Below are 11768 nucleotides of genomic sequence, written 5' to 3' on the forward strand. Positions count from 1 at the left end.
AGCTAGGGCTAAGTTGCCTTATTGTACCAAATACACAAGCCTGTTTCAAACATTGCGATCCCAAAGCAGGTTTGAATAATCTTCCTTCACTTTTGGCTACCTACATCTAATAGGGCTTTCATCCTTGACTGTATACTTTATTATTAGTCATACATGTTATACAATCATTTCTGTTTATTAAAAGAATATTTTGGGGACAAAACATGTCTGCTTGTCTTTTTTTAGAGGAAATTCATTGGAAACAGGCAGTAGAGGTAGTGCATGCGGTTGTTAGAGCATTTGAGAATTTATTAATCAGTGCAGTGTACTGTACATAGATTTAAATGTAGTGTAAATGTACTACATCAGTAGCATGGGTGGGATGATGTAGTTTGGTGGGTCATCTGAGCTGTGTTGTCAGCACCCTCCTGGCAAGACGGTGGTCAGCACCCTCCTGGCAAGACGGTGGTCAGCACCCTCCTGGCAAGACGGTGGTCAGCACCCTCCTGGCAAGACGGTGGTCAGCACCCTCCTGGCAAGACGGTGGTCAGCACCCTCCTGGCAAGACGGTGGTCAGCACCCTCCTGGCAAGACGGTGGTCAGCACCCTCCTGGCAAGACGGTGGTCAGCACCCTCCTGGCAAGACGGTGGTCAGCACCCTCCTGGCAAGACGGTGGTCAGCACCCTCCTGGCAAGACGGTAGTCAGCACCCTCCTGGCAAGACGGTGGTCAGCACCCTCCTGGCAAGACGGTGGTCAGCACCCTCCTGGCAAGACGGTGGTCAGCACCCTCCTGGCAAGACGGTAGTCAGCACCCTCCTGGCAAGACGGTGGTCAGCACCCTCCTGGCAAGACGGTGGTCAGCACCCTCCTGGCAAGACAGTGATTGAATGAGTGACACTGAAATTTTTTTTTTGTTGTTCTTTGTTGGATCACCCCACTTTGGTGGGAGACAGCCAGTACTTAAAAAATGTGATATAGTAGAGTATAGCACAAATTAGTTCTTAATGCTACCCTTCATTTTTCCAGGTGGTTCGAGTGAAAATACTGGTGACAGGCTCCGGAAAGTTTGTCCAATATGCAGAGTAAGTTTGAATAATTCTTGTTCTCACTCTTTATATGATACTGTAGCTAAACAGACATTGGTACAATGTTTTATAAACAAGTGAGCTCTTTTGGGCGAGTATAGGTAGATAGTAATAAGTTTGCCTCGTGATAGTTGACGGAAGTTCGAGCCTCCATCATTTTTCTTTATGCTGAATAACTCGCATGGGTTTGGCATTTTGCATAATAATAATAATGATAATATGCACAAGTGAGCTTCTATCAAGTACATACACTGTACATGGTGAATCCTACTCATTGGTTAAACGTTGTACAATGAAGACTTCTGCATTAATTATGTTTACAGCTTGTCAGCATTATGCCTTTATTCAGTGCAGTGTGGCCCTGCTTATATAACAGGTTTAGGCTGTAAAGCAAAAATCACTAAAATGGAACATAGCCTTTTTTAATTTTCAAATGTATATAAAAGTCTGATAACATGTTTACACTATATTAAGTGAACAATAGAGGTAAACCTAAAAAATGCATGTACAGTGTACACACACACACACACACACACACACACACACACACACACACACACACACACACACACACACACACACACACACACACACACACACACACACACACACACACACACACACACACACACACACACACACACACACACACACACACACACACACACACACACACACACACACACACACACACACACACACACACACACACACACACACACACACACACACACACACACACACACAGAGAGAGAGAGAGAACTGGCAGGGAAGCCAGTTAATGAGATGATGGAATATGTAGCAACAAAATGCAAGGAGGCTGAGGAGAGGTTTGTACCCAAGGGTAACAGGAGTAATGAAAAAGCCAGGATGAGCCCATGGTTTACCCAAAGGTGCAGGGAGGCAAAAACCAAGTGTGCTAGGGAATGGAAGAAATATAGAAGGCAAAGGACCCAGGAGAATAAGGAGAACAGTCGTAGAGCCAGAAACGAATATGCACAGATAAGAAGGGAGGCCCAAAGACAATATGAAAATGACATAGCAGCGAAAGCCAAATCTGACCCGAAACTGTTGTACAGCCACATCAGGAGGAAAACAACAGTCAAGGACCAGGTAATCAGGCTAAGGAAGGAAGGAGGAGAGACAACAGGAAATGACCGTGAAGTATGTGAAGAACTCAACAAGAGATTCAAAGAAGTGTTCACAGAGGAGACAGAAGGGACTCCAGAAAGACGGAGAGGTGGGGCACACCACCAAGTGCTGGACACAGTGCACACAACCGAGGAAGAAGTGAAGAGGCTTCTGAGTGAGCTAGATACCTCAAAGGCAATGGGGCCAGATAACATCTCCCCATGGGTATTGAGAGAGGGAGCAGAGGCGCTATGTGTACCCCTAACAACAATATTCAATACATCTATCGAAACAGGGAGATTGCCTGAGGCATGGAAGACAGCAAATGTAGTCCCAATCTTTAAAAAAGGAGACAGACATGAAGCACTAAACTACAGACCAGTGTCACTGACATGTATAGTATGCAAAATCATGGAGAAGATTATCAGGAGAAGAGTGGTGGAACACCTAGAAAGGAATGATCTCATCAACAGCAGCCAGCATGGTTTCAGGGACGGGAAATCCTGTGTCACAAACCTACTGGAGTTCTATGACATGGTGACAGCAGTAAGACAAGAGAGAGAGGGGTGGGTGGATTGCATTTTCTTGGACTGCAAGAAGGCGTTTGACACAGTTCCACACAAGAGATTGGTGCAAAAACTGGAGGACCAAGCAGGGATAACAGGGAAGGCACTACAATGGATCAGGGAATACTTGTCAGGAAGACAGCAGCGAGTCATGGTACGTGGCGAGGTGTCAGAGTGGGCACCTGTGACCAGCGGGGTCCCGCAGGGGTCAGTCCTAGGACCAGTGCTGTTTCTGATATTTGTGAACGACATGACGGAAGGAATAGACTCTGAGGTGTCCCTGTTTGCAGATGACGTGAAGTTGATGAGAAGAATACACTCGATCGAAGACCAGGCAGAACTACAAAGGGATCTGGACAGGCTGCAGACCTGGTCCAGCAATTGGCTCCTGGAGTTCAATCCCACCAAGTGCAAAGTCATGAAGATTGGGGAAGGGCAAAGAAGGCCGCAGACGGAGTACAGTCTAGGGGGTCAGAGACTACAAACCTCACTCAAGGAAAAAGATCTTGGGGTGAGTATAACACCAGGCACATCTCCTGAAGCGCACATCAACCAAATAACTGCTGCAGCATATGGGCGCCTAGCAAACCTCAGAACAGCATTCCGACATCTTAATAAGGAATCGTTCAGGACCCTGTACACCGTATACGTTAGGCCCATATTGGAGTATGCGGCACCAGTTTGGAACCCACACCTAGCCAAGCACGTAAAGAAACTAGAGAAAGTGCAAAGGTTTGCAACAAGACTAGTCCCAGAGCTAAGAGGTATGTCCTACGAGGAGAGGTTAAGGGAAATCAACCTGACGACACTGGAGGACAGGAGAGATAGGGGGGACATGATAACGACATACAAAATACTGAGGGGAATTGACAAGGTGGACAAAGACAGGATGTTCCAGAGATTGGACACAGTAACAAGGGGACACAGTTGGAAGCTAAAGACACAGATGAATCACAGGGATGTTAGGAAGTATTTCTTCAGCCACAGAGTAGTCAGTAAGTGGAATAGTTTGGGAAGCGATGTAGTGGAGGCAGGATCCATACATAGCTTTAAGCAGAGGTATGATAAAGCTCACGGCTCGGGGAGAGTGACCTAGTAGCGATCAGTGAAGAGGCGGGGCCAGGAGCTCGGACTCGACCCCCGCAACCTCAACTAGGTGAGTACAACTAGGTGAGTACACACACACACACACATATATATATATATTACCTACTTTAAAATATTTACATCCTTGCTTTTTAGTGAGTGGTGAATATATTTATTATAGGAAGTCTGAATAAATGAAGAATGGGTATACGTAATTGAAAAACGCTGTATTAGCAAAATGGTGTAAAGCGAAGATCTGTATAGCGGGACCTTCCTGTTTATGGGGATTCTGTAGTTTTATTGTATTTAGTTCAACAAAAAAGTAGTGTGCTATTCAGTATTATCATTTTGGAGTGTAGCTTAGATGAGCCTGGCCCGGGTGTAGAAAGACTCCAAATCTGTTATATTGATCTTTAATAGATATAACCAGTAAAGTCAACTTTTTAAGTTTTAATGGAATGTAAAATGTATTTAAAGTAATAAAAAAAATTGCTTGCCTTTTACAGAAAGAGTTTAATTCTAGAGGAGAGTTTGAGGAACACAAGGCATCGGCGAGTCATCGTGTCAGCTGGCTCAAACACTGGTACCAAACCAACAGGTATGTGCTTGAGGTTATTGGTGTGTCAGAGTATTGGTATTGGTGGTGGCCTAAAATTTAGTATAAATATTGGCAAGGTAATATTTCGTGAAGTGATGCAGGGAAACTGGTTTGCCGGACTTGAGTCCTGGAGGTGGGAAGTCCAATGCCTGCACTTTAAAGGAGAGGTTTGGGATATTTGCTGTTTAGAGGGACATCAAAACTGTCGTATCTGTGCAACTCTGGCAAGACAGTGATAGTGCAAATGATGGTGAAAGTGTTTCTTTTTTGGGTCACCCTGCCTCAGTGGGAGACAGCCAGCATGTTAAAAAAAAAGAGATGTAGTGTCATGTCATCACTAAGTATGTTTTATTTTGAAGCATTTAGTGAAGTGTGGCTTATATAGTAAGTACAAAGAAAACAAATTCTAAATCTAATATAAAGCACATTAAAAATGGTCAGGCAATATTAAGAAAATGCCCTTTCTGTATGTTGAAAAGTTTAGATAACTGTTTTCTGTTCCTGTCTTTTAGGAAATCCAGTTTTATTAATTTGTAACTAACATTCCAGCTGATTTACAAAAATTTTAACATGATTGTAAACAACTTGGCTAATGACCAGGGCTCATACCCATGGCAAGCCCAGTTTAACCCCTAAACTGTGGTATACTTGCAAATGAAAAGTCCTGTGTGTGTAGGGGAGGGGAGGGGGAAGATTTAAAAAAAATAAATTTCTTGTAGAATGAAAGAGTGTATTTTTTCTGAATAAAATAAGACTAAATTGAGTGGAATGTGATAAAACTAACAATTTTATTGTGTGTTGAAGTTGGCTACAAAATAACTCTTCAGCAACAGGAGCATAAATGCATATTATGCTACTGTAATAGAAATTTTTCTTTCATGGGAGGTGGTCATGTGTAATTATTTGTGTCCTGGAGGTGGGATGTACAATGCCTACACTTTAAAGGAGGGATTTGGGATATTGACTGTTTGGAAGGACATCTAAACTGTCGTATCTGAGCACCTCTGCAAAGACATTGATTATGTATGAATGATGGTGAAAGTGTTGAATGATGGTGAAATCTTTTTCTCTCTTTTTGAGTTTTTCTTTTTGGGTCACCCTGACTTGGTGGGAAGTGGCTGACATGTTAAAACAGAAAATTCTTCTTAATTGAGGTACAGTTATAATTGCCTCTTATGTAGTGTATCCTGCTTCCAGGCTACTCCTTGCCCAAGACAAGAATGGAGTTGTTATCTGTCCACAAGGAAACCAGCATAATGTCACCCTTGAGGAGAAATCTGGCATTATATCAGTCAAACTTGGGCCAGGTATTGATACGTACATTATTTCCAGTACAGATATTACTGCAGTTTCAGTAAATTTCTTAATTAGTGTTTTGGCATCTACATGAACATTTTTGGTAGTTGAGCTCCAGATTTTGAACCTTATTACACTTCATTTAGTTCAGTAATAATGGAATAAACTTGTATTAAAATGATAATATAAAATTTTCCACATAGTCTCTAAAGTATTTTACCACAGAACAGTTACATATATCTTTCTGGAATATATTTAGTAAGTTACGGTATTATACAATATATAAGAACTTATAGTGTCAGGTTGAGTGATTAGTCTGTTTTTGGGATGGATCTCTCTGATTTTTGAGCTGAAAACTTTAATATTTTAACTACACAAGACTTTTTACTGTAATGGGACTGGGAGAATGACCTTCCTTCAGTGGAATCTTGCAAAGAGGCTTTCTCTGAAACCATCTCACAATGTCTGGAAACAAGGATATGTAAGAGGTATCGCTGCTGGTGGGTTATTATTATTATATATACTAATAAGTCTTGGACCTAATTGCAATATCTTGGGGATTCCACTAGTTATAATTGATTGTCCTTGTTTTTCTGCTTGAAAAGCAGTATTGCACATAGGGAACAGAGGGTGGTAGAGAATTTGCATAGAGCCAGCATACTTAGTGAGGGAAGACTACTAATAGGCAAGAAAGTGGGTATGTGCTTCCTTGTTCTGCCCTCTTTAGTACTGTGTATTGGTATATTTAAAATAAACATTAGTAGTCCTATTCAAGGTTTGTTTGATTCATCTGCAGGTGGGCAGAAATCTGTTCAGATCCTGATCAAAAACACAGGCAGTGAGCCAGTCATCTTACGGCAGATTGAGATGCTTCATAGCTGCCCTCAAGTCTCGCTCAACGATCACTATGGTGTTGTACGTGGCGAGAGATTTGTCAGAGTTCTCTCGGGTAAATTTTCTTAAGTATTAATTATAATTTTTGGATAAATTTATGCTTGCACAGATTAAGTATACAGGTATCAAAAACAATTTTGATTCACCGAAAGCAGGCACTTTTTTTAAAAAATAGTTGCAGATAATTCAAATTAATGCCATCATTTGCATCAAATTTCACTTTTGCGTGATACATTAAGCAGTCAACTTTATAAATACTGAAACCTCTCACTATAAAGTGAGTAGATTCATAGGAGTCAGATAATGCAAATCATCGTCATCATTCAACAAACCGGCCATATCCCACCGAGGTGGGTTGGCCCAAAAGGAATAATGGAAGTTTCTCCTTTTAAATTTAGTAATATATACATGAGAAGGGGTTACTAGCCCCTTGCTCCCGGCATTTTAGTTGCCTCTTATGACACGCATGGCTTACGGAGGAAGAATTCTGTTCTACTTTTCCTTGGAGATGCAGTAATGTAAATATTCTAAAATTTAAGAGGAGAAATAAAAGTGCTTGATTATCTAATTTTGTCTGTATTCCTTATAGGTGTGGAGTATGCTGTGGAGTGCCACACACAAGGAGCATCACTAGGAGTGTATCAAGTACCTGTTGCTTTTCAGTTTAAACCTGAGCAGGCTGATGAGCTATTTTTTATTGTCAGAACAGTGGTGAGTTTTTTTTATTTTCCCTCTTGTTTTTTTTTTATTGGGAATAGCAAGGCGTGAGTACAGTTTTCCTGTATTGCTTAACAATCACAGTTACATAGGTTTGATTTACACTGTTGAATTTACATAAAATATATTTTGTGAATATTTTGGATCAGATTTTTTTTACCAAGAATAATTTATTTGATTATACTGATTGTTGCCAAATCATTGCAGTCAAATGTAAAATAATAATTATTGGTGAAGTGACTAGGTGGCATCCAGTATGTGATCTTTGAGGAAGAGAGATTTAGCAGCATCTCTATACGTGGTATACCTATATGTATATATCTGGGTTAGTATTACGAGGCACAAGAGTTTCCCTGCCTCCTAATATCATATTTATTTTTCCCATATAATCTACCTTCGTCCATAATTACTTTCGCATTTGCCTTGTCTGCTTTCGTAAGGTGAAATCTAGGATCTTTCCTTAATTCATGAAATAACTTAACAAATCTTTGAGGATAATTGTGTTGCAGAGGTCTGAACAAAGCTCAGAGTAATTATGGACAAGTTAAATTATAGGGAAAAAAAAATAACACTACAAGACAGGGGAACTAACATCCCGCTCAAAGAGCTAAAGTTCCCTTCTCCCAGTTTTTTTATCTTAAATATATTTGTCAAGCTTAAAGTTTAAATACTGTTTATTAATAAATAATACAGCATTAAAGCTCTCTTACAGCTTGGAAAGATGCAGTCTACCTATTCCTCCCCTTTTTTCTTTCGTGCTTTATATCAGTTATATGTACTTAGAGTACCGTCAAACCTCAGTTTTTGTATGCCCTAGTTTTCGTAGGATTCGGTTTTTGATGACTTTTTTCATCAAAATTTTGTCCCAGTTTTCATACATCTGCTCGGTTTTCGTAAAATTGAAAATGGTCAATACCAAACTTTTCCACCTGCCCATGTGACTCGGCCACTCAAGCGCATCCCATGCGTTCGTGACTGTCTGCCTTTGTTTCCCGTTGAGTGAGCATCACCCTACACATTCATTTGAAACATTTCATGATCATTGTTTTTAGTGCTTGTTTATTGAGTGCGACTGCTAAATAAGACACCATGAGGCCAAAGAAAGTTCCGAGTGCCAGCCCTTTGATAAAGAAGGCGAGAAACATGATAGAATTCAAGAAAGAACTCGTAGCAAATTACAAAAGTGGCGTATGCATGGCCGATCTTGCCAGGATGTACGGGAAGTCTGCATCAACAATCGGTTCCATCCTGGTGAAGAATGGATAAATGTGCTAACGAAACAGACACCTCTGGACAGATTTTTCGTGCGACAGGGGTCCAATGACTCGAGCTGGTCCTAGTGCCAATAAAAGACAAAGAAGGGAAGTAACCGTGATACCTGAATTCCTTATGGATGGGGATTCCCCTTCCAAACAGGAACCTCTCACCCTCCCTCTCCCCTCCTCTCTGTTTTCCATACGCCAACAAGTATCTTTAATTAAGGTAAAAGTGATGTTAAATGTTCATTTATCCATTTCATTAGTCATTTATATTTATTTCTCATTGTTTTCTGTATGTAAAAGTATAGTTATTCTCTATAAAATGTATTTTTTGTTAATATTTTTGGGTGTCTGGAATGGATTAATTGGGTTTACATTATTTCTTAGGGGGAAATATTGCTTCAGTTTTCGTACGATTTGGTTTTCATCAGATTTTTTCGAACGGATTAATCATAGAAACCAAGGTTCCACTGTATTCTAGATTTGCCATCTTGAAACTTGTGATGTAGTATTTTTATGCAGTGCTGTAATGCCTATGTGGGTTTAGTGTTTAGCTTTGATTGTAATAATAATAATACGTATATGTAATCTTTTATATATCCATTTCTTTCTAGGTGTTCTATTAACTGGTAATTTCCTTATTATTTTCTCTGGTACCTTAGCCAGCATGCTAGTCAGAAAAAGTTAGTCAAATGGTGGTGCAGTTCTATTCAACTATTTTTTTTTTTTTTTGTATATTGAGGTACCTTTCAGTTTTCCAGTTGTCCAACAGTTTTCGTATTTCTATTGATGTTTAGATCCTTGCTGTTGGGTTGCACAGTTCCTCCTCTGCTCCTTGCAATACCTAAGGTGATAGCCTATCTGATCCTGCTGCTTTAATTGTACATATTATATCCTCTTGACCAATAAGGTGTATATATTTGGGGTGGATGAAAGGAAGGGATGGGATCATCTAGGAAGGGTTGAAGGGATGGTGTGAAGGTGGTTTTAAGTGGTTGGAGTGTGAGCATCCAGTAGACATGTATGAGCATGTGAGATCAAAATGAGTGGGGTGGTGATTTTTAGGGTTTGACATACTACTAGAGTGTGAGGAGAGTAACATTGATGAAGGGATTCTGGTAACCATTTAGCTGGAGTCCTGGAGGTGGGATGTACAGTGTCCTATACTCTGAAAGAGGGGCGGTGATGTTGCGATTCGGAGGATCATTTGAATTGTGATGTTTGCTCATTTCTAGCTAAGACAGCTATTGAGTGAATGATAGTGAATGTTTCCACTTTTTTTATTGTCATGGGAGATGGCCAGTTCAGCATAAAAAATGGTATAAACCTTGGTAATAAATACCGACAAGTTGGTTTAGAAAGACACGTAAGCAAACACTATAACATGTTTATTAGAAAACGTTAAGGTCCTGGGACCTTGATCAGGGTCCCAGGACCGAAACGTTTTCTAATAAATATGTTATAGTGTTTGCTTACGTGTCTTTCTAAACCAGCATAAAAAATAAATGCTTATGATTCCTCTCATTTTATCCATTGTCTTTATTACATCATCATCTGTTATATTTCCCATCCCTTTCTTCCTCAAGGCTAATTCCATGATTCCACAGTGAAGATATTTTTAACCCTTAAACGGTCCAAACGTATATATACGTTCACATGCGTAGCGCCCCAAACGTATATATATGTTTTCTGTCATTCATTCAACATTGCCACGATAAGCCTGAGTCAACTAGACATGAGAGAATGGGTGTGCGCACTCACTGTGCACCATATTAAAATAATTGGGGATGCCTGGGTACCATATGCTCTTTTCCTATTAAAAAAAATGTTTTTTCTCAAAAAATTTGGGGCGCTGTGCGAGTGAACGTATATACTATACGTTTGGATCGTTTAAGGGTTAAGCCGCTTAGTTCTGCCTTAGCATGATAAAACAAATTCCAGGTTTAAAGGTGGAAAACAAAAGATCTAGCAGCTTTTCATGATAATGCTGCTGCAAAAGTTTTTAAACTCATTAATTTAGAATAGATCTTTCCATAAAATGTTGTAAAACAAAATGTCTTGCATTACTTTTATGTGATCTTTATTCCTCCACTTTTCTCTTCAACCAGCAAGTAAAAGTCTTCGATAGTGTAGCTGAGGAGTCTTCAGCAAAGTCTCCATATGAAAAACAACACTTGAGTTACCCAATTAGCCGTGATTATGGCTCTTATATTCCTGGCATCCCTCTTAAACAGTGAGTTAAATTTTCAATTTACTTCAAATGGTACTATTTTTAAGATACTGTGTTACCTTACAATATCCACCTTTTAGGTAACTGTTGAACTTATTCTTGCCATCTTTTTTTGGAGGGTGATTGAACATTCACCTTCAAACTTATTTTTTTTTTTCCAACAAGTCGGCCGTCTCCCACAGAGGCAGGGTGACCCAAAAAAAGAAAGAAAATCCCCAAAAAGAAAATACTTTCATCATCATTCAACACTTTCACCTCACTCACACATTACCACTGTTTTTGCAGAGGTGCTCAAAATACAACAGTTTAGAAGCATATACGTATAAAGATACACAACATATCCCTCCAAACTGCCAATATCCCAAACCCCTCCTTTAAAGTGCAGGCATTGTACTTCCCATTTCCAGGACTCAAGTCCGACTATATGAAAATAACCGGTGTCCCTGAATCCCTTCACTAAATATTACCCTGCTCACACTCCAACAGATCGTCAGGTCCCAAGTACCATTCGTCTCCATTCACTCCTACCTAACATGCTCAAACACGCTTGCTGGAAGTCCAAGCCCCTCGCCCCCAAAACCTCCTTTACCCCCTCTGTCCAACCCTTTTGAGGACGACCCCTACCCTGCCTTCCTTCCCATATAGATTTATATGCTTTCCATGTCATTCTACTTTGATCCATTCTCTCTAAATGACCAAACCACCTTGACAACCCCTCTTCTGCCCTCTGACTAATACTTTATTAACTCCACACCTTTTCCTAATTTCCACACTCCGAATTTTCTGCATAATATTTACACCACACATTGCCCTTAGACAGGACATCTCCACTGCCTCCAACCATCTCCTCGCTGCTGCATTTACCACCCAAGCTTCACACCCATATAAGAGTGTTGGTACTACTATACTTTCATACATTCCCTTC

General features: G+C 40.2%; 1 protein-coding gene across 3 annotated transcripts in view; it reads left to right on the forward strand.

Annotated features, from left to right (window-relative positions):
• Positions 1-10866, forward strand: part of LOC138854828 (uncharacterized) — a 36124-nt gene extending 25258 nt beyond the window's left edge. For all 3 annotated transcript variants that reach the window (XM_070100135.1, XM_070100136.1, XM_070100134.1), the window contains exons 3-8: positions 1008-1063; positions 4356-4447; positions 5645-5754; positions 6540-6692; positions 7227-7348; positions 10722-10866. In XM_070100135.1, coding sequence (XP_069956236.1) covers positions 1008-1063; positions 4356-4447; positions 5645-5754; positions 6540-6692; positions 7227-7348; positions 10722-10850 — 662 coding nt within the window. In that variant the 3' untranslated portion in view covers positions 10851-10866. The remainder of the gene's footprint in view (positions 1-1007; positions 1064-4355; positions 4448-5644; positions 5755-6539; positions 6693-7226; positions 7349-10721) is intronic.
• Positions 10867-11768: the final 902 nt, after the last annotated feature.

The sequence above is a fragment of the Cherax quadricarinatus genome, chromosome 71, assembly GCF_038502225.1.
Source record: "Cherax quadricarinatus isolate ZL_2023a chromosome 71, ASM3850222v1, whole genome shotgun sequence".
Taxonomy (NCBI): domain Eukaryota; kingdom Metazoa; phylum Arthropoda; class Malacostraca; order Decapoda; family Parastacidae; genus Cherax; species Cherax quadricarinatus.